Source organism: Panthera pardus, unplaced genomic scaffold, assembly GCF_024362965.1.
Source record: "Panthera pardus isolate Hobbes unplaced genomic scaffold, ASM2436296v1 HiC_scaffold_18, whole genome shotgun sequence".
Classification (NCBI taxonomy): domain Eukaryota; kingdom Metazoa; phylum Chordata; class Mammalia; order Carnivora; family Felidae; genus Panthera; species Panthera pardus.
Window position 1 is genome coordinate 8,333,755 of NW_026526743.1, and position 24,720 is coordinate 8,358,474.

The 24,720-nt window shown below is 40.5% G+C and overlaps 1 protein-coding gene across 3 annotated transcripts in view; it reads left to right on the forward strand.

Moving 5' to 3' along the window:
* The window catches only part of LOC109260584 (zinc finger protein OZF-like), a 153,559-nt gene that overhangs the window by 72,605 nt on the left and 56,234 nt on the right, over nt 1–24,720 (forward strand). The window contains exons 1-2 of one of the 3 annotated variants that reach the window (XM_053905815.1): nt 8,530–9,172; nt 9,257–11,380. The exons of 1 other annotated variant lie outside the window; for it this stretch is intronic. In XM_053905815.1, the coding sequence (XP_053761790.1) occupies nt 8,703–9,172; nt 9,257–10,448 (1,662 nt within the window). In that variant the 5' untranslated portion in view covers nt 8,530–8,702 and the 3' untranslated portion in view covers nt 10,449–11,380. Of the gene's footprint in view, nt 1–8,529; nt 11,381–24,720 lie in introns of those variants that run through there. One more of the 3 variants, XM_053905814.1, reaches the window with a different exon arrangement.

Sequence of the window (24,720 nt, forward strand, 5' to 3'; positions counted from 1 at the left end):
GCCCTGAGCCGAAGTCGGATGCTTAACCGACTGAGCCATGCAGGCACCCCTATTATTTTAAATTCATTTTCTGTTATATTGCTTAAATCGTTTTTGATCAGTTTGTTAGCTGTTACTACTTCCTGGCGTTTCTTTTGAGGAGAATTCTTCCGTTTTGTCATTTTGGATAGTCCCTGGAGTGGCACAGAACTGCAGGGCTCTTCCCCTGTGCTGTCTGGGGTAACTTGTGTTGGTGGGCGGGGTCGCAGTCAGACCTGATGTCTGCCCCCAGCCCACCACTGGGGCCACAGTCAGACTGGTGTGTACCTTATCTTCCCCTCTCCCAGGGGCAGGACTCACTGTGTAGTGGTGTGGCCCCTGTCTGGACTACTTCCACACTGCCAGGCTTGTGGTGCTTCCTCTGTGGGATCTGGCGTATTAACCGGGGTGGATCCGCACGGTGCACAGGGGCGAGAGGGGCAGGTTCAGCTCACTTTGCCTCTGGTGCTCCAAGGTCCGCTGCGGGAGGGTCTCTGCAGCACTGGGAGGGAGGCAGACCCTTTGGAGGGATGGTTCCACAGAAGCACAGTGTGGGTGTTCATGCAGTTCAAGCAAGTTCTGGGATGGGAACTGGTTCCCTTGGAATTTTGGCAGGTGGATGGGCGAGGGAGTTGGTGCTGGCCAGCACCTTTGTTCCCTGGTGAGCTGAGCTCTGTCCTCCAGGGTTCAACAACTATTCCTCCCATTATTTCTAGTCCTTCTGCTCTCCGAGCAGAGCTGTTGACTTATGACATTCCAGATGTTATGTCCCGCTTGGCTGTCAGAAAACACTCAGTACAGCCCCTCTACATTTGCAAGTCAGACTGGGGGCTCTGCGTTGCAGGGCAGGCTACCCCTCCACTGCCCTGGCTCCCTCCCACCAGTCCATGTAGTGCGCACCGCCTCTCCGCCCTTCCTACCCTCTTCTGTGGGCCTCCTGTCTACGCTTGGCTCCAGAGAGTCCATTCTGCTAGTCTTCTGGCAGTTTTCTGGGTTATTTAGGCAGATGTGGGTGGAATCTAAGTGATCAGCAGAACGTGGTGAGCCCAGCATCTCCTACACTGCCATCTTCCCCTCCTTCTGTCCTCCTCTGCATTTCTGAGTTTGTGTGTTTGTGGTGTATTTGCGAGTCACAAAAACCTTTCTCCACAAATAGATGTATAATCTGTATGTCACTGAAACCATTTCTTAGCTTCAGGGAGAGTAAACATTTTTCATTCTATCACTTTTAGTCTTTTGTATTCAATTGGTAATTTTTGTATTTTATGTGGAATCTTCACTTTTCTCTTTATGTTACTCAGTTTCATGGTTTTAATATATTTGCATCACCATCACCACGTTGAAACTTTCGGTAAACTTACTTTTAGGATTGTCTCTGTAAAATGGTTGGTGTGTTCCTCTTAGATGAATTTAAAGTCGGATAATCTGGATAAAGACACATATTATAGTATTATTGCAATTTTGCCAGATATTCTTTTGAAAGATGAAAAACAACACTATTGTTCTCATAGATTACTGGGATAGATGGGTGAATTCATGCAAAACTGTTAGAATGGTCTGTACTGTGTAGTAAGTGTTTAGGGAGAATTGTTGCTTCTGTTCATGATATGAGGCTTAGTAATTTCCTCATTATTCTTCAAGTTCAAAGTCCTCCCTGATTTCTTCTTGTGTTTTTTTTTTTCTTGGAATATAGAAGTCTGGTTCTTGAAGTGATGATGTTGGCATGAGTTTCAGGTGTGTGAGAAATGTAGAAACTCAGACCCCACATAAAAATCCAAATCCAAATGTGAGTTTTAAGAAGATGCTCTGTTCGTTTTCATACATCACACTGACAATGTCACATTGACATTGAAGTGCACGCGTAGCTCACCATCACTTTTTTATTATTCTGTGTCTGTTTTCTTCTGTAGTACATTATTCTGACAACTGATTTTGTGGTATGTTGTAAATTAGGAAGTTTGGTGCCACCAGAATACTCTTTATGTTTCAAGATTATTGTGGGTATATATTATCCTGCCATACCCATGTGAATGTTCCATTTGGTTGTGATCTTTCTGCCAAAAATGTCATTGGGAATTTGATGGAGGTCGCATGAAATCAGTAGATCACTTTGAGCATAGTGACAGTTGGATAATTTGAAGTATTCCAATGTAAGAACATGGATGTGTTTTCACTTACTTCTTCTTTCAATTCCTTCACAATATTTTATAGTTTTCTCTGCACCAGTTTTGACCTCTAGCATTATATTGAGTCTTAAGTAGTTTATTCTTTGTGATGCTACTGTAACTGTAATTATATTTTGCGAGGGATTGTTCTTTGTTATGTATAAACCATGAATTCTTATTTGTTGGGTTTGTGATCTCCAATTTTGTAAAATTTGCTTGAGTTTTAGCAGGTTTTTCAAAATGAGGATTCTTTAGGGGCACTTGGGTGGCTCAGTTGGTGGAGTGTCTCACTGTTGATTTTGGCTCAGGTCATGATCCCAGGGTCATGGGATCAAGCCCTGCCTCAGGCTCCACACCTAACATGCAGCTTGCTTGAGAGTCTCTGCCTCCCTGTGCCCCTAACTTACTTGCACACAGACTCTGTCTCAAAAGATAATAATTTAAAATTAAAAAAAAATAGGGATTCTTCAGAGAAGAAGATAGTATCATGACAGACTAGGAGTACCATACCCTCATCACATCCCACAAACACATCTAGCTTACCACCAAACCGTCCTACACATCCCAAAAAGCAACCTTAAGACTGACAGAGGAATTACCCAGCGGATGAGAGAGAAGAGGTACATCGAAGATTGTAGGAAGTATAGAGATTTGGCTGGGGGAGCAACAGATTATAGTGCTGCTGAAAGTAGGGAACTGTGTTTGTGGAGAAGGATGAGAGAGAGTGGAGCCCAAAGAAGAATGCACAAGGAGAACATTTCCCTAATGTCATTATCTTGGAAAAGGAGAAGGCTTGCATTTTGTGCTTTCTTACAAACAGTGTGGCTTCAAGCCTTGAGTTTGGAAGTCGGCGGAATTACCGTGGAAAGTCCAGGAGGGTACTGCACTGTCCTGGACAGAAGGTAGGTTCACAACCTGGGGGTAGACAGCATGGAAACAGCAATGTGAAGAGCATTTGGGGCACAGATGAGTGAGATTATTTGATATTCTAGGGGCCCTTCAATGAGGTGCATGATGGGGAACAAAGGAGCTGACTGGTTCCATTTCCTTCCCATGTTCCTCAGCATGAACACAGAGCACCCTGAGAGAAAGGACTCAGCAGGGACACTGGCTGCCTGCCTTGCTTACAACAGGCCCCAAGCCCCTATGCTCTGGTGGAACTGCCCTTCTCAGTCAAGCCTGACTCAATCCCAGCAAGGTTGGCCCCTACCTCAGGGGACCTGCATAATCTGCTGCCCACACCACATGTGACCACACAGTTCTGCATGGCCTCAGTTCTGGTGGAGTTGATGTCTGGTCTCATCTCATAAGCAGACCACAGCATAACCAGTCAAAACTCACCCCATTGAGGACAGGGTCCAAACACTGGCAGGAGAGCTTCTGCAGACCACTGGCGTCAAAGATAGAGCAGGAGACATAAGTGGCTATTTTAACATACAGAGGGTGGTGGAGATGTAGACAAAATGCCAAGATGGAAGAATTTTTCCAAAATGAAACAACAAGATATGGCCGTGGCCAGAGATTTCAGTGAAACACTGTATCAGTAACATTCCAAATGGAAAATTGAAGGCAACTGTCATAAGGATTCTCACTGAGCTTGTGAAAAGAAGACAGCAGTGAGGCTCTTACTACAGAGATAAGAGGCTTAGCAAAGGAAGAGTGATGTAAAATGCAATAAATGAGATGAGAAATGCACTTGATTCAATGAACAGCATGTTGGAAGAATGAGAGCAGCAAATTGGTGGCCTTAAAGACAAAATAATGGAAAATAATGAAACTTAAGGAAGAGAGAGACAGAGAGACAGAGTAGAACTATGCAACATGAAATAGCCTTAGGAAATCAGGGACTCCCTCAAAAGTGATAAGATTTATATTACAGGGGTCACAGAAGAAGATGAGCAAGGGGGTCAGAAAAGTTACTTCAGGGAATAATAGAAGGAAGCATCCCTAATCAGTTGAAGGAAACAGACCTGCAGATTCAGGAGGCACAGAACTCCATCGAAATCACCAAAAGGAGGCCAACACCAAGACATCTTGGAATCCAATTAGCAAACTATGGTGATAATGACAAAATCTTAAAAGCAGCAACACAGAGGAAGTATTTCACCCATCCTGAAAAGCATAAGGCCAGCTCAAGATTTCTCAACAGAAACTTGGCAACCCTGAGGGAGGGACATGATAGATTCAAAATGCTGAATGGGGAAAATAGGCAGCCAAAAATAGTCTATCCAGGAAGACTATCATTCAGACTAGAGGAGAGAGAGAGATTTCCAGTCAAACAGAAACTAAAGGAGTTTGTGACCACTGGAACAGCCCTCCAAGACATGTTTAAGGATAGTCTTTGACTTCAGAGGAGAGACCAAAAGTGAGAAAGACAAGAAAGTATCAGAAAAAAATCTCCAGAAACAATGCCAAAAGTAATAATAAAATGGCAGCAAATAGGTATCTAGTCAATAATTCCTTTGAAGGGAAATGTACTATGCACTGCAATCAAAACACATAGGGTGTCTGAATGGATTAAAAAAAACCCAAACCGGTTAACCTGCTGCTTACAAAAGACTCAATTTAGACCTGAAGTTGTCTGCCAGTTGAAAGTGAGGGGCTAGAGAAACGTTATCATGCAAATGGATGTCAAAAGAAGGCCAGTGTAGCAATATTTATATTTGACAAACTAGCCTTTTTTTGTTCTTGTATTGTGGTTATGTCCTCTTGGGTACCAGGGTAATGCCTGCCACCTAGAATGATTTTCAATGGGTTCCCTGTATTCTATTATTTGTAGAATTTTGATGAATTTTATCAGCAATTGCTTTTTTAAAAAAATATAATGTTCTCCATTACCTTTTTAATAACTATTTATTTTGAGAGGAGAGATAAGAAGGAAGAGATAAGGAGAGATAGAGATAGAGAGAATCCCAAGAAGGATGCCCACTATCAGTGCAGAGCCCAGTGTGGGGCTGGAACTCACAAAGTGAGATCATGACCTGAGCCAAAACCAACAGTTGGATGCTAAACCAACTGAGCCACCGGGGCATCCAAGGAATTACTTGTTTAAAAGTTTGGTCCATTGACCAGTGAAGGCATGTGGTCTTGGTCTTTTCCAAATTGTCTAATATGTTAGTGTATGTTTGCTTTAGGAATCGTTTATCACACTATATGTTTCTGTGTGTAACTGTTGCCTCGTTTTCTTTTCCATTTTTCTTTTTCGTTGGTGTGTTTTTTTTTTCACTGTAAATATATTTAAAGTATTGTCAAGTTTGTTTGTTGTATTGGAGAAACAGAATTACTTTCAATGTTATGTTTATTTGGGTCTTCATTTTACTTCTTTCTTATTTTTCTTTAGCATTTCCTTTTACAGAATTTTCGCTAAATTTCTTCATTCTTTTGTTGATTGAGGTGTAATAAAAGAAAAAGGTGAAATACAATAATTAACTCAATCATTTATAGCATAAAAAATTGAAAGTGGAGGGTCTAGTAGAAAAATTAGGAAAAAATGAATAATAATGATTACCAAAAAAAAAAAGTTTCCTTGGATTTTGTATAGATAATGTCATCCTCTAACAGCAATAATTTTGCTTTTTCTCTTCCAAGTTGTTTCCATTTTAGAATTGTTTTAAGTTTATTTATTTTGAGAGAATGGGAGTCGGGAGAAGGAGAGAGAAAGGGAGAGAGAGAGACAGAGAGAACCCCAACAGGCTCTGTGCTGTCAGCATGGAGCCTGATGTGGGGCTCAAACTCACATAGTGCCCAGGTTGAAAACCAAGAGTCAGGCAATTAAGTGAGCCAACCAAGTGCCCCCAATTTGGTTTCCTTTTATGTATTTTTTTCCTAATTGTTCTGAATAGTGCCAGTACTGTGTGGAATGGACATGGGAAAGTTGCTTCAATATCTTATTTGTGATCCTATAGGAGGAGCTTTTGGCCTTCTCATCGATTATGTTGGATTTCAGCTTTTCATACATACATGATCTTTATTAGGATGAAGTAGTTTCCTTGGATTCTTCCTTATTGAGTATCTTTAATCATGAAATGGTGTCCAATATGCTCACTTCCTGTCCCGTATCAATTAAGATAATCCTCTCTTTGTGATCTTTAGTCTGTAATGTGCAGTCCCAACTCGATAGTTTTCCATATGGTGAAACACTCTTGAATTTCAGGAAGAATTCCCAGTTGATTATGTCGTAAAATGGTAAAATGTGCTTTTGATTCAGTTTGTTTTTCATTTGTTTATTTGTTTTGAGAGGGAGAGGAAGGAAGAGGACAATGGGAGGGGCAGAGAGTGAGGCGGAAAGGGGATCCCAAGTAGGCTTTTCAGTTTGCAATGAACTGGACATGGGGCCTGATCTCACGACTGAAATCATGACCTGAGCTGAAGTCAAGGGTCGGGTGCTTCACCAACTTAGGCTCCCAGGCTCCCCTATTTGCTTAGTTTTATGGCGGACGTTGCATGAATATTCCCCACAGATGGTAATTCATAGTCTTCTATACTTCTGGCATCTTCCTTCAGCTTTGATAACCTGTTAAGGCTGGTATGATTAAGGGTTTTCATAATCTCCCTTCTCTTCACTCCCTAGAAATGTCTGGGGAGATTTCAAGTACTTTGTCATGTGTGTGTATGAATTATCCCGTGAATTCATCTGGTATAAGCATTTTCCTTGTTGGAAATGGTTTTTTTTTTTTAATTTTTTTAATGTTTATTTATTTTTGAGACAGAGAGAGACAGAGCATGAACGGGGGAGGGTCAGAGAGAGGGAGACACAGAATCTGAAACAGGCTCCAGGCTCCGAGCTGTCAGCACAGAGCCCGACGAGGGGCTCGAACTCACGGACCGCGAGATCATGACCTGAGCCGAAGTCGGCTGCCCAACCGACTGAACCACCCAGGCGCCCCGGAAATTTATCTGTATATTTATTTTTAATTTAAAATTTTTTTAAATGTTTTCATTTATTTTTGAGACAGAGACAGACAGAAAGAGACAGAGCATGAGCAGGGGAGGGGAGGAGAGAGAGGGAGGCACGGAATCCGAAGCAGGCTCAAGTCTCTGAGCTGTCAGCACAGAGCCTGATGCGGGGCTCAAACTCATGGACTGTGAGATCCTGACCTGAGCTGAAGTCAGATGCTTACCCAAGTGAGCCACCCAGGCGCCCCATTGGGAGTTTATTTATTACAGTTTTAATCTACTTAGTAGTTGTAGATCCGTTGATATTTTTCTTTTTTTCTTTTTCTTTTCTTTTTTTTTTTTTGAGTGTGAGAGTGTCAGTAAGTGGGGGAAAAGACAGAGGTATATATAGAGAGAATCTTAAGCAGGCTTCTTGCTTAGGGTAGAGCCTGATACGGGGGTCCATCACATGACCCTAAGATCATGACCTGAGCCAAAATCAAGAGTTGGATGCTCAACCAACTAAGCCACCCAGGCTCCTCTTTCATTATGTTCTTTTCTCCATGATGATGTCAGGTAGGTTATTCCTTTTTTTGAAATAGGTACTTTTTTTTTTTTTGGATACCTATTTGTTAGCATGTAATTATACTTTGTGCCAATTATAATTATTTTTATATCTATATCACATGTACTGTGTCACGTTACTTCTTCACTTCTGATTTTAGGAGAACTTCAATTATTCATCCTTACTTGATGGTGTTATAGATCTGTAAAATTTTTGGGTTATTTCTGAAAACAAACTCGTCCTGTTGTTTTATTCCTACTTTTGCTATATCGTATTTTCATCATTTCTGTTTGACTTTTAAATTAAATGTCCTTCCTTCTAAATTTTGGCTCATAGGATACTTTCCTGATTCTTTGTGACACAGGAATGTGATTTGTGCTACACCATTAAACAACTGCAGGATGATCTATAAGGCTATGTCTTCAACACGTTGTATGTAAGTTTCTGTGTCAAGGAAGAATGAATTCCCGATGAATCCTTCTCAACCATCTTCCTGACATTCTCTGACTGGTTTGAAGGTTGTATATTAGAAGTTGTCAGTACCTTCATGTGAGAGTAGTAATTGGAATGATGTTCCTTTTTTTGTTATTTGCTATCTTTCAGCTATATCTTCACATGGCACCCAGAATTTCCTGCCAAAGCCATGCATAGAAGCCTCTTTACAAAATGTGTCACTGGGTACATGGAAACATCATGCCCTTGAGAATTTACACTTGATAAACTGCGACAGTGATAGAAAGAATGAAGCACATCAGAAGTTTTATGAAGGACGTGGTCCAATTGAGACGAGTGCCCATAATAAGAACCTCACGGCCGCAAGTGGTGAAGGACATAAAACATCTTGGAAAACCGCCCTTTGTACATCCACTATTTGTGGAAAGGAGTGTGCATCTGTAAGAAGTTCCAATCTAATACACAAACATACATATTTGTGCAATGAAAATTTGGAACATTTGGAAAGTTACCCCATCCACAATGAAAACAATGCTTTGAGCCATTGTGAAAGTGGGATTGGATTGACCTTTCAGTCAAATAGTTCTAAAACTCAGAGATTCAAAAATGAAGATAAAAGGCCTAGGATGTGTCAATTTGGGAGGCGCTTCATAGAGGAGGTGGCCCTGCAACATTACCAGAGCATTTTCAGTGGAGATACACTGGCTCAATACAGTGAATCTGAGACACAGTCTAACCAGGGCTCCCATGTTAGCAAACATCTGAGGACTCTGCAAGAAAACCATTTTGAATCTAATAAAGATGAGGAAGTCTTTTACCCAAACTCCAAACGTACCAAGAGTAAGAGAATGCAGAGGGGAGAAAATACTTCTAAATATGATGAATGTGGGAAAGCTCTGAAGCAGTCCTCCAGTATTGCTGATCATCAGAGGATTCGTGTGGGGGAAAACCCATACACAGGTAATGAATCTGGGAACATGTTTAGTCAATCGTTAAGTCTAAATACCTATAAGACAAGTGGTACTGGAGAGAAAAGGTACACTTGCAAGGAATGTGGCAAAACCTTTGTCAGACTCTCAACACTATCTCAACATCAGCAAATGCATACTGCAAAGAAAATTGACAAGTGTGAAGAAGGTGGTCAAACCTTTAAGGATGGGTCATCACTCCATGCAGACAGGCGAATCTGTACTGCACAGAAACCTTACAAATGTCAACAATGTGGCAAGGCCTTTACCCAGCAATCATTGCTTACTCACCATCAAAGAATCCACACTGGAGAGAAACCCTATGAATGTCAAGAATGTGGCAAGGCCTTTAAATGTCACTCATACCTTATTAAACATCACAGAACGCATACTGGAGAGAAACCTTACAAATGTCAAGAATGTGGCAAGGCCTTTAAGCAGCAATCATCCCTTACTAAGCATCACAGAATACATACCGGAGAGAAACCTTACAAATGTCAAGAATGTGGCAAGGCCTTTAGCCACCGATCATCCCTTGCTCAGCATCACAGAAGGCATACTGGAGAGAAACCTTACAAATGTCAAGAATGTGGCAAGGCCTTTCCCCAGCAATCATCCCTTAGTCAACATCACAGAATTCATACTGGAGAGAGACCTCACAACTGTCAAGAATGTGGCAAGGCCTTTATCCACCCATCATCCCTTACTCAGCATCACAGAATCCATACTGGCGAGAAACCTTACCAATGTCAAGAATGTGGAAAAGCCTTTAAGTGTTCCTCACGACTTACTGAACATCACAGAATTCATACTGGAGAGAAACCCCACAAATGTAAAGAATGTGGCAAGGCCTATAAAGCGTACTCACAGCTTACTCAACATCACATAATTCATACCGGAGAGAAACCTTACAAATGTAAAGAATGTGGTAAGGCCTTTAGCAGGTACTCAACCCTTTTTCTACATCGCTTAATTCATACCGGACAGAAACCTTACCAATGTAACAAATGCAGCAAAACCTTTAATTTACCTTCAAGGCTTACTCAGCATCACAGAATCCATACTGGAGAGAAACCTTACAAATGTCAAGAATGTGGAAAGGTCTTTAGCCAGCAAGCATCCCTTAGTCAGCATAAGAGAATTCATAGTGGAGAGAAACCTCACAAATGTCAAGAATGTGGCAAGGCCTTTAGGTTGAAGTCAAACCTCAATGACCATCACAGAATTCATACTGGAGAGAAACCTTTCCAATGTCAACAATGTGGAAAAGCCTTTAGGATTAAGTCAAACCTTAATGGCCATCACAAAATTCATACTGGAGAGAAACCTTACCAATGTCAGATATGTGGCAAGGGCTTTACCAAATGCTCACAACTTCATCAGCATCACAGAATTCATACTTGAGCCAACCTTACCAATGCACCGTGTGCAAAAGACTTTAATCACCAATCATCCTTTATTCAAGATTACAGAAATCATCTTGGAGCAAATGTTACAGAGTTTAAGACTGTGAAGGAATTTTCCCCCCATTTTTTAAAAAGTTTTTCTTCGATAGAATGAGTGGGAGGGTGCAGAGGCAGACACACACACAGAAGGAAAAGCAGGTTCCAGGCTCCGAGGTTTCGGCACAGACAGCTCAGAATCTGATGCAGGGCTCAAACCCATAAACTGCTATATCACGACATGAGGTGAAGTTGGAGGCTTCACCGACTGAGCCACCCAGGCACCCCAAGACTGTAAGAGAACTTTTAAGGAGGGCTCATCGCTACTCCACATCACAGAATCCACATTGAGGATTAACGATACCCAAGTAAACAATGTGGCAAGACCTTAACCAATGCTGATCCCTGATTTCTTGTCAGAGAATATGTTATAGAGATGATTTTCCACAAAAAAAGAGTCTGGGAAGCCCTTTAATGGTGCTCAAGCCTCATTCCACACTACCAAATTCATACTTGAGAGACACCTTACAATTGTAGAGAATGTGGTGAAACGTTTCACTTGGCTGAAGTCTTACTCACCATCACATTGTTCATACATAGGAGGAACATTGCAAATGTGATGAATGTGGCACACCCCTAGGTGGAAGTCCTAACTTATTCAACATCATAATTCCCATATCAGAGGAAATATCTAAAATGTAAATTGAATGACAAAGATTTCAGCTGGAATTCAATCCTTATTCAATATCTCTAAATACATGCTGAGTTGAAACCATACAAACCTAATGCATGAGGAAAGCCCTTCTTCATAAATACACCATTTGGAAAACATCAGAGAGTACCAAAAGGAAAGTAAGTTGAAAGAAAAGTACGTTTAAAAACATATGTAACTGAACATAAAATGTCAACACGTGTCACAGGATTCACAGCAGAAAGCAATAAGTCAGTGTATTCAGACATTACATCAAAATACTTATTAGAAGGAATAATACAAAGGTAAACATTTAGATGATGTATATGCTATTATGCTTTAAATGGTAAAAGGGATGGATTTTTGCATAGGTATAATCTCAGTGTTTTTACATTAACCTTTTTAAGATTTGTGACTAGTAAACATCAATATACTTCTTATTCTCAAATCACTTCAGAAAATTCATTTATTCCTAGTGGGCATGTGAATGTACGTGGCTGAGTGTTGCTACATCAATGATATGAGTTCCCTTCTTTCTTAGGTGGGACTCCTACATATGTAATTTTCCATGGAAGGTGAAGAAGAGTTGAATAAAATCTAAATGGAGATACTTTCTGTGCCTCTAACCTTGCTGTAATTATCATGAAAGAGGTGTTCAGGACACCATTGCCCATTTATTTCAACTAAAAGTGCATATCACAAATAAAAAGTTGTACTAAATGGTCTTTAAGGGAAAGAGGGTCAGTCCACGGAAAAACGTGATGCAGGTTCATCTTAGCGATAGTTACAAGTACAGAATATCAACTGATGTGATTGAAAGGAAGAAATGTTCACAGATATCAGAAAGAGAAGAGCAAAACCTTCCTAAGATGGCTAGGATTCTACATTCACATGTTTGAAGAATCACCTCAGGCCTGAAAGAATTTCAGTAGGCAAAATTAAGCTGTACATAATTTAAAATAGACTGTCATGTCTTCTGAGTCCTCATGGTAACCACCAAGCAAAACTGTTAATTGATACCCAAAAGATAAAGAGAGAAGAATCAAGGTTTACTATTCTTGAAAATCATCAGATCACAAAGGTAAAGAGAAAATGGAGAAGAAAGGGAGCAAGAATTCTAAAGTATCCAGAAAACCATGAGAAGAATGACAACAGTAACTCCATGTCTGGATCAATACTTCCTTTAAATATAAAGGGACTAAATTCCCCAATCAAAAAAAGATAGAGATTGGCTGAATGGAAAGAGATCCAAGACCCAATGCTATGCTGCCTTCATGGGACTCCCATCTGCTTTCAGAACACACTCAGCCTGAAAGTGCAAATATTCAAAACGATATTGCATGCCATTGGAAACCCAAAGAAATGGGGTAGCTATCCTTCAGACAAAATAGACTTGAATGCAAGGACTATAATAAGACGCGGCAAAGGTCAGTATTAAACAAACGGGTCAGTTTGTGCAGAATTTTTAGTTAATGTGCTGTTTGGCGGAATGGCAACAAAGTTTGCCCCCGTTTTGGTTTTGGAAGACAATAATAGTATGGTTTTTTAACTCACGTACTGACACATTGAAAAGAAACACCTTTTTCCGTAAGTGTGGGTGGTGTTTGTGCAGATGCCTGAATTGTAGTTTGTGTTATGTTTCTGAACATCCGTATCTTATGACTCCTCGAAATGGCTACTTGATATTCAAAAACCGATTGCTACTTTTAGAGGGCTGGGGAAAAAAAAAAAAAAAAAAGAACGCTAAATGACAATGTGAGAAAGACTATTGCTTCCAGATTTTGAAGTGTGTGGGAAAATACTGTTGCAATGAGAATCTTGGTAAGTTACTGCAAAAGCAGCCAATAGTTCATCAAAACCAACTTGTACAGGCTAATACATCTTTCCCAGATTATTCACTTTTCAAACATGCTATTATATCTTGCAGTTTTTTTCACTCACATGTTATATGAATTTCATTGTTATCTGCTCTTTTAAACCCATCAAGCAAGTTATTTTTTATTTCAACCATAATACCTCTCAGTAAGATTTCTGATATTTCTGGGCAGTTCTGTGTATACATTTGCAATGATGGGTTTTTTATGGGTCACCGTGTCAATATAGCAGATTTATTTCAAGTTGAGTTCTTTCTGAAATGTACATCTTCCCATAAGCTAATCTTACATTCCACTTGGGTCCCACATTTTAGATTACATTACATGTGACTAAGGTTTTTATACATCATATGTCTCTTTACTACATAGAAGACATTCACTCCTTTAATGTAGGAGAAAGGTAGCTATCCCATGGACTTAGGATTTCTTTGTGTTGCATTACAGCTGTAGGTTTGTAAATGTGTGTAGCATTTGTATTGAGAAACCATTTAGTTGTGTCTTGCTTTTTGTTCCACGAGTTACATAATAGTCTTATTGTGCATTGAATTGTTGTGTTGATCTGGTCACATTTGGATACATACACATCACTTATTTTTAAATCAATTTTCTTTTATAGATATATAGTCAACTTTTATAGTTTTTTGAAATAAATACAAGCAGCTTTTGCTAAGAACAAAACTCCAAAAATAAAGGAATGAATTCCACCAAAGGATAGAACTTGTATAAATATTTATCCCCCGCCCCCCCCCGCATAAAAGCACCTGTATATGTATACAGCAGGACTTCAGCACTGCACTTTCAATAATGGATTGAGTATTCAGACACAACATCAAGATGGAAACATCGGACTTCAAGGACATTCAGCAGACGGACCTACAACATTGCATCCAACAGCAACAGAAAACACATTCTTCTCACACGGACACAGAACATTCTCCAGTATAGATTATATGTTGGCACACAAAGCAAGTCTTAATAAACTTATGAGTGAAATCCCATCAAGCAGCTTTTCAACCACAATGGCATGAAACTAGAGTCAGGTAAAACGACAAAACTAGAAAACTCACAAATATGTAAAAACTAAGCAACATGCCCCATTATTCGTAATAACCAAGACATGAAAATAACTTGTGTCCATAGTCAGTGTGTAGATAATATGCTGCATATATACAATATGGGCTGGCTAAAATGAGCAATGCTGCATTGGTCTCTTAGTCTAAGCACACTGAGGAATTACTGTCTCACAGTTCTGGATGTTCTTGAAGTCTGAAGCGAGCAGTTGGCAGGGCCACACTGTACCTCAAGAAGTGAGACTTGGCTCTTTCTAACTCCTGGGGACTGCCAGCTGTCCCTGGCCTGGCTTGGCTTGTCGATGTATCTCACTCCACCATTGCCTTCATCATCACACCTTGTTCTGTGTGTGTCTTCATTTTTCTTTTCTTATAAGGATACCAGACATTGGAGTAAAATTGACCCATATCTAGCATGACCTCATTTTAATGTAAAGCCAAGAGCTTACTGCCCGATAAGGGTACTATTACAGGTACTGAGGGTTAGCACTCGGGCATATTTATTTGACGCACGCTATGTAACCCACACTAAGGCTAAAAGGCACTAAGTTGTGAAATATGACTGAGGGGTTAAGGTGCACTACCAGTTTGAGGTTGGGAGTGGAGTGTAAGGGACAGTAAGGCTGGGCTATATGGGTGGAGAGAATGAGAGGGTAAAAGAAATCCTAGGAAGGAGGGGGATAATGGATGACAAATTAATTGGCTAAAGGGAGTGAAGTGGCAAGGTTGGGTTGAGAGCATACAAACGTTTTCTGCCTATGAAGGGTTAAAGAACATATGGATGGAAAGGAGGTAGTTGCCTGTGAATGGAGTCCGGAGAGAATTCAGTGCTCAACCAGAGAAAGAGTGGAAAGAAAAGATGATGCCTAGGAAACATCATGGGCACAGGGAGTTAGCATGGGTGAATGGTGACCTTGAGAGCTGGGAGAACGGTGGGCATCAGGAGGCTAGAGGGATCATGAGAAAGAGTCAGGAAGTATAGGGTTGGGGATAATAAGTGCAGGGTCATGAGGAAACTAAGGACTCCTGATAAATGTTGGCTGGTATACGAGAGCTGTGGACATAAAATACACAAGAAGTGGGCTGACGTATTGGAATGGGGAGGGAGGAAAGAATGGAGATGGAGTATTAAGGGGCAGTGGAAGGGGAGGAAATTCGGGATGAGGGCTCTGGGATCACGTGAAACGTGCTTTGTTGGTTTAGAGGTCTAAATACACCTGATGGCATAGGGCTTGCTGCTGTCATGCAGAGCCAGCTTCGGATCCCCTGCCGCTCTCTCCTTTTGCCTGTCCCTTGCTCACGCTTTCTCCAAAGCAAATGAACATGTTATTTTCTTTTTTAGATGAGAAAGAAATATAGGTGCCGGGGTGCCTCAGTAGGTGGAGTGTCCAACATCGGCTCAGGTTTTGATCTAACGGTTCATGGGTTTGAACCCCACGTCAGGGCTGAGCCCACTTCAGATCCTCTGTCCCCCTCACTCTCTGCCCCTCCTCTGCTCAAACTTTCTCAAAATTAAATAAACATAGCCAAATTAAAAAATGCATCTGATGGACTGAGAAGAGCAATGCAGACTAGAAGTGTCATTTGCAGAGAAAAGTCAGGGTTCATGGATATCTATAGGCTCCAGGAGTGGAGAGATTGAGGTCACAATGTGGGACAGAAAGGAGGAGAGGGGTGGAGCTGGGGGAGATGACAATTGCAGGGTCCATTGTATGTCATGAATTCATTCTACCCATTAATTCTCTGATTTGCACTTGATTCACAATTGTGAATGGTTTCCAATTTCAGCCCATGAGGCAAAAACCTTACTTCTATAAAACACCCAGTAAGCCTTTCAACTGAATAGACAATGAAGGACCACAGTTGAAATCTTGAGTAAACAGTGAGACTCAACACTTTTTCTCTTCTTTGGACATACCACGCACAAGGTGTGCCCATGGAGATCATGTGGAAACCATGGTAACAAAAAATGGATTCTGCCAACAACCTGAATGGTCCTGGAAGTGACTGCTCTTGTAGAGGTTCCCAAGTAGATCCAATGCCTCATGAGCCTTGATTTTAACATTAGAGTGTCCTCCACAGAAAGCTCAGCCAAGTCCACTGAATTTCAGGCTTATTAACAACAGAATTATGTTTTTATAGCTCCTCAATGCATGCAATTGATTGTGGTAGTGGTAGAAAACAACGACACATTGGCATGTCATTAAAAGTAAAATGAAATCGATAAACTCATAAAATATTTAAATCAAGAAAAATCTCCATTAATTACCTACATCAATAATAGATCGATCTTCAAACAACAGTTTGTCAGGTTGAGGTGGATCCTGCCTACTATGCAGTTTCACAGTGTATGTAAATTGCATTTGTAATTGTTTAACACAAAAACACTAAAATATTTTGCACTTGGTTCAACGTTTACATAAGTATTGTCACATCGAACTTAATCAAATGCTTTCCTTAACCATGCTACATGAAGGTGATATTTTCACACTGGTAGAAACGGATCTACTGCAACACAGAAACACCTCATATCCCAAGGTAATTGTAAGAAAAACCTCCATGTGGAAACACACTTTTTTATACAACTGCATGGTTAAATGTATCTGTCTTCTGTTATCACACACACATTGAAATGTGGATCTTTGCTTTGTATACATGTGACTTAATTGGGTGATTCTGGGACAGGGATTGTTGTACCATAAGAACCATTCTTACAATGGGTGGACACTTGCTAAATCACACTGGTAAATGGATTAAAACAAACAAACAAACAATGTGCCCTAGTGGTTCAGTCAGATGAAAACTAATTGGAATCTGGAGCCCAGCTCATATTCTCAGGGTTGTGGGATCCAGTCGTGAGTTGGGCCCCACTCTGAGCATGGTGCCTTGTAAGACTCTCTCTATCCTCTGCCGCTCTAACCCTGTTTGCACTCTCTCTCTCTCTCTCTCTCTCTCTCTCTCAAAAACAAAAACAATGAAAAGAAAAGAAAAACAAAAAACACAATAACAGCAACAACAACAAAAAACATAAATCTGGTAGTATCCTACCAAATGTGTTTCCACTGTTAAATAAATAGTGAAGCCATAACCTGAGGAGGCTCTAATGCTTTGGTAGCCTCTCTAAGGAAACCACAACTTAATTCTCAGTATTGCACTTGAATAGAAAAAAATATGAGCAAATAATTGCAGTCATTTAGGACTCCCAAAAAGAAGGGGAATGCTTAAGATATATCCAATCAAACACTGCCCTTGCTTTGTTTCCACATCGTCTCTGTAAAAATCTTACCACAACTTCCTACAGAAAGACCATGCCTATTTGAATAGACAAATCAAAGAGCCAAATGAAGTCTTGAAAACTGGAATGTACATCAGTTCATCTTTTAACCCTACACAGTCCCCCTTTTTATTTTGATCGCTTTTCACACGTGGCTTGAATACCTTGCCCCCTTGCAACTTGGGCAGAAGACTCAGGATGACACCTTTCCCAGCATCTCACCATCCCCCTTGCACAGGCACCTAGGACACCAGAGTGACTCTGCCCTCCCTTGTCCAGACTTCACTCTTGGTAAAGGCTATCCACACCTCCTGCACCGACAGTTTCCCCAACAAATGTTGTACATGTGCACAAAGGATGGGTGGCATCAACAGCTCCTCCAGGGCCAAAACCTGCATTCGTGTGCTCCTTTTCCCACCATCCCAGCTCTCCAGGGCACCAGCCTTGAAACCCATCTCAACCAAGCCCACACACCTGAGTTCACATTTTTGATAAACTGACACCAGAGTCTATGTCCAGACCAGTCCTCCCTCTGAACAATGTTGTAACCACACCCAGAGTTTTTCTTCTTCTTCTTTTTAATGTTCATTTATTTTTGAGAGAGACAAAGACAGAGTGCACGTGCGTTAGGGGTAGATAGACAAGGAGACACAGAATCTGAAGCCCGCTCCAGACTCTGAGCTGTCAGCACAGAGCCCCAAGCAGCCCCCAAAGCCACAAACTGCTAAATCATGCTTGAGTCAAAGACGGATACTCAACTGACTGAGTCACCCAGACCCCCTTTTCATACCAAGAGTTTTTGATGTCCTCTCCCAATTCTGTCTTTCCTGTTGCCAAAGTTGCCACATGTTCACAAAGAGAATGCAGGTGAAGCCCTCCAGCAGCCGGATGAGGCCCTTCCCACAATGCACAGGACCGCAGAGAAGGATGGGGAGTGGGGTCTGGCTACCCAGGACAACCCTGTGTAGTAGAAACTCATAAGCCAACCATCAGTCCCACCTCTCTAGTGGAACTTCTCATGTTCCCAGTTGCCGGTTTCATACTTCAGACCTAGTATTGTGGGTACACAGCTCAGCTGCCCCACATTATGGATCACCAATAGTATCTCTGCCTACATGGAGCATGAAGAGACTAACAGAGACTTGTCCCTTCAGATTCTGTCAAAAATTACCCCTTACACCACAAAATTGTTCTCCACAGCTCCACTGTTAATCTCTGATCTTCCCTTTTGAGAACAGAGTTCCTGACTTTTCTACCTGCTGGGTGGCCCAAGTTGGCATTCATACTTTCCTGACATTCAGACTTACATAGAGGAGAGAAAGGACTTACAGTTTGGGGAGGCAGTTTCACCTTTATGGTTCAAACTGTGCCTCCAAGGTAATATGTCACATCTCATCTTCCGTTTCTGGGATGTCCATTGACAGTCTACACATTCAAATTGACCAAATACACAAATGCAAATGATTGGCCCGTCAAATTTTCCTCAGAGCCTCTATTTCAGCCTTCTTTACTATCTCCCACTCTGCTGTGTATACTTGTGCCCTCACCTCCAATATTATTTGTAATATTATTTTTTAGATAATGCAAAAGAAGAGAAAAATCTCTACTCCCAGGAAGGCTCACCCAGCAACCAAACCCTCCTCGATAAATGAACATCTCATACTCATTTCCCAGGGTTTTGGAACGAAGAACTCACATAAATAAGATTACCAACCAAAGGTAAGAAAAAAAATTACCTTAAATTCAAAAACCTGTTTGCTTCACAAAAAGAATATAAATTCACCCACAAATAGGTGATGACAAGAATACCATATGACAGGCTACACAGGGTGAAATAACCTTTGACAAATTACCATGAAAAGAAACAAACAGAATAAGTCATATACCGAAAATTTATGGGTAATATTGACACAACAAATACACATATAATGTTATTGACAATTGACATATGACTGATTCCTATTTGAATTAAAACTAATACAGTCTTCTGGGTGCCTGGGTGGCTCAGTTGGTTAAGCGTCCGAAGTCAGCTCAGGTCATGATGTTAGAGTGTGTGAGTTTAAGATCCACGTCTGGATCCATGCTGAGAGCTCAGAGCCTGGATCCTGCTTTGGATTCTGTGTCTCTGTCTCTCTCTCAAAAGTAAATAAACAACAACAAAAACCCTACAGTCTCTTCAAAAGTACTCAGTTGCAAATTGTTATCCAAAAATAGGTGAAAATCCAAAAATACAATTAATTAATGTAGTGGCTACTATCATTACAAAGGAAGGTTTATAGAAAGCAGTTGACAAAATATAGCATCTTTTCTTGATAAAAACCCTGAAGAAAGTAGGGATAAATGGAACACACTTCAACAATCAGAAAGGCCATGTATGAAAGACCCGCAGCTAATATCATCCTTACTGCGGAAAATGTGAAAGCTTTTCCCCTAAGGTCAGGAACACAACAGGGATGTCCACTCTCACCACTTGTTCAACATAGTACTGGAAGTCCTAACCTCAGAAATCAGACCACAAAAAGAAAAACAAGGCATACAAATTGGCGTGAAAGCAGTATAACTATCACTCTTCACAGAAAACATGATATTCTATGTAGAAAACCCCCAAAGACTCCACCAAAAAACTGTTAGAACAGATACATGAATTCATCAAAGTTGTAAGATATAAAGTCAAAACACAGAAATCATTTGCATAACTATACACTAGTCATGAAGCAGGAGAAGGAGAAACCAAGAAATCTATTCCAGAGCCCAAATGTCCATTGACGGATGAATGGATAAATAAGATGTGGGGTGTGTGTGTGCGCGCACACACACACACACACACACACACACAATGGAGTATTATTCAGCAATCACAAAGAATGAAATCTTGCCATCTGCAACTACAAGGACAGAACTGGAGGGTATTATGCTCAGCAAAATTTGCCGGTCAGAGAAAGGCAAATATCATATGACTTCACTCATAGGAGGCATTTAAGATACGAAACAGACAAACATCAGGGAAGGGAAGCAAAAATAATATCAAAACAAGGAGGGGGAAAAACATAAGAGACTCTTACATGCAGAGAACAAATTGAGGATTGCTGGAGGGGTTGCAATGTGGGCATGGGCAAAATGGATAGTGAGCATTATGGAGGACACTTGCTGGGAGGAGAACTGGGTTTATCATAGCGGATGAATCACTGGAATCTACTCCTCAAATCATTAGAACACTATATGCTAACTAACCTGGATGTAAATTAAAAAAAGAATTTAAAAATAAAGAAAGAGATCAATTCTATTTATAATTGCCACAAAAACCACATGAAACCTAGGAATAAAGTTAACTAAAGAGGTAAAATATTTGTACTCTAAAAACTATAGAAAACTTCTGAATGAAGCTGAAAATGACACAAAGAAATAGAAAAGCATTACATGCTCATGGCTTGGAAGAACAAATATTCTTCAAACGTCTATACTCTGCAAAGCAATGTATGCACTCAATGCAATCCCTAGGAAAACAACACTGATATTTTTTTTCAGAGCTGAAAGAAACCATTCTAAATGTGTATGGAACCAGAAGAAAACATAAATAGCCAAAGTGTTGTTGAAAAAGCAAAGAAAAGCAGGAAGACCCAAAAGTCTGGACTTCAAGCTATGTTACAAAGCTGTAATCAGCAAGACAGTATGGTATTGGCACAGAAACAGACAAGTAGATCAATGGAACAGAATAGAAAACCCAGAAGGGGACCCACGGCTATATGGTCAACAAATCTTTGACAATGCAGGAAAGAATATTCAAGGAAAGAAGACAGTGTCTTCAACAATTGGTGTTGGGAAAACGACAGTGACATGCAGAAAAATGAAAGTAGACCATCTTCTGGGGTACCTGATTGGCTCTGTTGGTTGGGCATCTGAGTCTGGATTTCAGCTCAGGTCATGATCTCGTCATTCGTGGGTTGTGGCTTTGTGTCAGGCTCTGTGCTGTTGGTGTGGATGATCCCTTTTGGGATCTTCTCTCTCTCCTTCTCACTTCCCCTCCCTCTCACCGCTCCCCTGCTTATGCTCCCTCTCTCTCAAAATAAACAATTAAACTTAAAAAGCAAAGAAACTGGACCCCTTTCTTATACCATACACAAAAATAAATTCAATACAAATGAAAGACCTAAATGTGACACAGGAAACCATCAAAATCTTACAGGAGGACACAGGGAACAACCTCTTTGACCTCGGCCACAAAAACTTCTTACTAGACATGTTGGCAAAGGCAAGAAAAACAAAAGCAAAAATGAAGTATTATGACCTCATCAAGATAAAAAGCGTCTGCACAGCGAAAGAAATAATCAGCAAAACTGAAAGACAACCTAGAGATTAGAAAAGATATTTGGAAATGACATCTCAGATAGTGGGCTAGTAAACCAAGCCTATACACAGGTTATCAAAACCAACACTCCAAAAATAAATAACGCAGGTAAGAAATGAGAAGACACGAGTAGACATTTTTCCAAAGAACCCATCCAGATGGCCAACAGACATATGAAAAGATGCTCAACATCCCTCATCATCAAGGAAATACAAGTCAAAACCACAGTGAGCTGCCAACTCACACCTGTCAGAATGGCTAAAATTAAGAATTCAGGAAACAACAGATGTTGGTGAAAATGCCAAGAAAGGGGCACCCTCATTCACTGTTGGTATGAATGCATTCTGGTACTGCTAATTTGGAAGACAATACGGAGTTTCCTCAAAAAGGGAAAAATAGAACCCCCCTACGACACAGCCATTATACTGCTAGGATGTATCCAAAGAATACAAAAATACAGATTAGAAAAAAAATACAGATTCGAAGGGGCACATGCACCCCCATATTTATTATAGCAGCCCTATCAACATAGCGAAATTATGGAAAGAGTCCAAATGTCCATGGAGGGTTGGTTGGATAAAGAAGATGTGGTATATATACACAATGGAATATTATGCAGCCATCCAAAAGAAGGACATCTTACCATCTGCAATGGTGTGGGTGGAACTAGAGTGTATTAGGATAAGTAAATTCAGTCATCCAGAGAAAGACAAATGAATTCCCTCATATGTGGAATTTCGGAAACAAAACAGATGAGCATAGGGGAAGGAAAAGAAAAGTAAAATACAATAAGAACAGAGAAAGAGGCAAATCTAAAAAGACTCTGAAGTATAGAAAAGAAACTGAGGGGTCCTGGAAGGGAGGTGGTAGCAGGCTGGGCCATATGGATGATACACATTAAGGAAAGGACCTGTAATGAGCACTGGGTGTGTAAGTGAGGAACCACTGAATTCAACGCATGAAACCAATACTATACTATATGTACTGTAACTTTTTAAATAAAAACTTGGAGGAAAAAAAAGATATTTTAAAATAAAGCTATTTTCCATTCACAAAAAAGGAAGCTTTTTTAGTGAAACGCAAAACAAGAATAAGAGGAGTTATAAGAAAAAATCTGAATAAAACATATGATTTTAAAAGGATCCTTTCATATAAGTATAAACTGAGACTGTACACTCAAAAAGCCCATGCATTTGATGCACTAGCATATTTTATGTGACAGGAATTGCTCAGAATGGACAGCCTGGGTGGCTCAGCAGGTAAAGTGTCGAACTCTTGGTTTCTGCTCAGGAGATGACTTCGCGGTTCCAGGGATTAAGCCCCACAGCAGGCTCTTTGCTGAGAGCCAGGAGTCTCCTTGGAATTCTCTCTCCCCTACTCCGTCTACCCCTCCCTGTCCTCTCTCTTAAAACAAAGAAACATTAAAGAAATAAATTTCTCAGACAATGCATTATTACCGAGCAATGGGTTGTAATAACTGAGACCGAAGTTGGAAGTAAAGAAAAAGGGCAGTAAGAAAAATTTTATGGTAAGTCTTTAAAGGACATTAGAGAGTTTTTTATTAAGAGATAATGTCACTTTTACACAAAATGCCAAGGGTGTTATTCATCCTTTGCAAGCAACAGCAACAACAGTAAGAAATTTCTGCATAGAGAAACACTAAGATGTTAAATATGCTGAGTAATATATGTAGAACACAGTCAGAGGAACTTCATATAAATAAAACTAGAATATCCTACTTGTTAAGAAATATGGTAAGAAGTGACTTCTGTCATGAGAGCAAAATGGAACTTAGAAAATGGCTTAATGTCGAGTTCCTCAGAAAATTGCACAAATTTCCCCAGACCCCCAAGAGCCATAGAAAAGTAGAGAGATCCTGCAGGCCCTCACTGGTTATGGAAAGTTCTTTGCCCCTCACTTTGAATATGATGGACGAGCAGGGGAGAAGAACGAGAATGTCACAGGATGTAAAAGCTTGGTGAGTGTTAGGATTGTCTGCTGGTTTCAGTAAGATCAATGAACTGAAGCTTCTCGAAATCATTTCCATTCAAACCACATGGCAAGGTGCAGTCTCCTCCTTCACCTTTGGACTGAACCTGTGTCATCTGCTGATTCATTCCCACCTACCTGGATGTAAAACACTTTGTCTTTACATCCCAGGGCTCCTTCTTTGCTCCAAACTGGTGACCAAGTATGGTTTGGATAGAACAAAACCCATTTATTCTAAAAATAGGAATATGAGTTCTGTTGGAGATTCTCAAATTTCCAGTCCAGCATTGCCCTCAGTAGATAGAGGAGAGAGGACAATTCTCGGAAATTATTTCCTAAAAAAAACAATTACTCGAGGAATTTGAATCGAATGCTTTTTATGGCAAGTACAAGTTCTACTGAAATCTGAATTATGACAACAATCCATTTAAACATTAACTAGTCACTAGATAGCCTTGTAACAATTCTTTATAAGTTAATGCAAAACAATAAACACCAAAATAATTTGAGACCAAATATGTAATTCCTTTCACTTTTATGACAGTATGTTGCCAAACAGCCAGTAAATGGAAAACAAGCTTTTACCAAGGTTATCTGACCTAGAATTTATCTAACATGATACACAGCTCTGTATGCAGAGAATACCTTAAAGCAATGTTCCCTAGGGGACGAGGATAGGTCGCCCCAAATGAGTAACTCTGGCATGAAGGTTTTTTGGGCTAATGGCAACTGATACACTGTAGGCCCAAGAGAATTTGTGTGTGTGTGTGTGTGTGTGTGTGTGTGTGTGTGTGTGTGTGTGTGTGTTTAAGTAGAGGCCCAATATGTGGCTTGGACTCACCACCCAGAGACCAGGACCTGAGCAGAGAATGCACACCACAGGTCATATTGCCCCCAGCCACAGCTGTGCCAGTCAAGGATTATGTAGCTTAGGCTCAAAAGATAGCAATGTAAACTCACTAGCTTACAAGCAGTTAATCAGCACTACCCT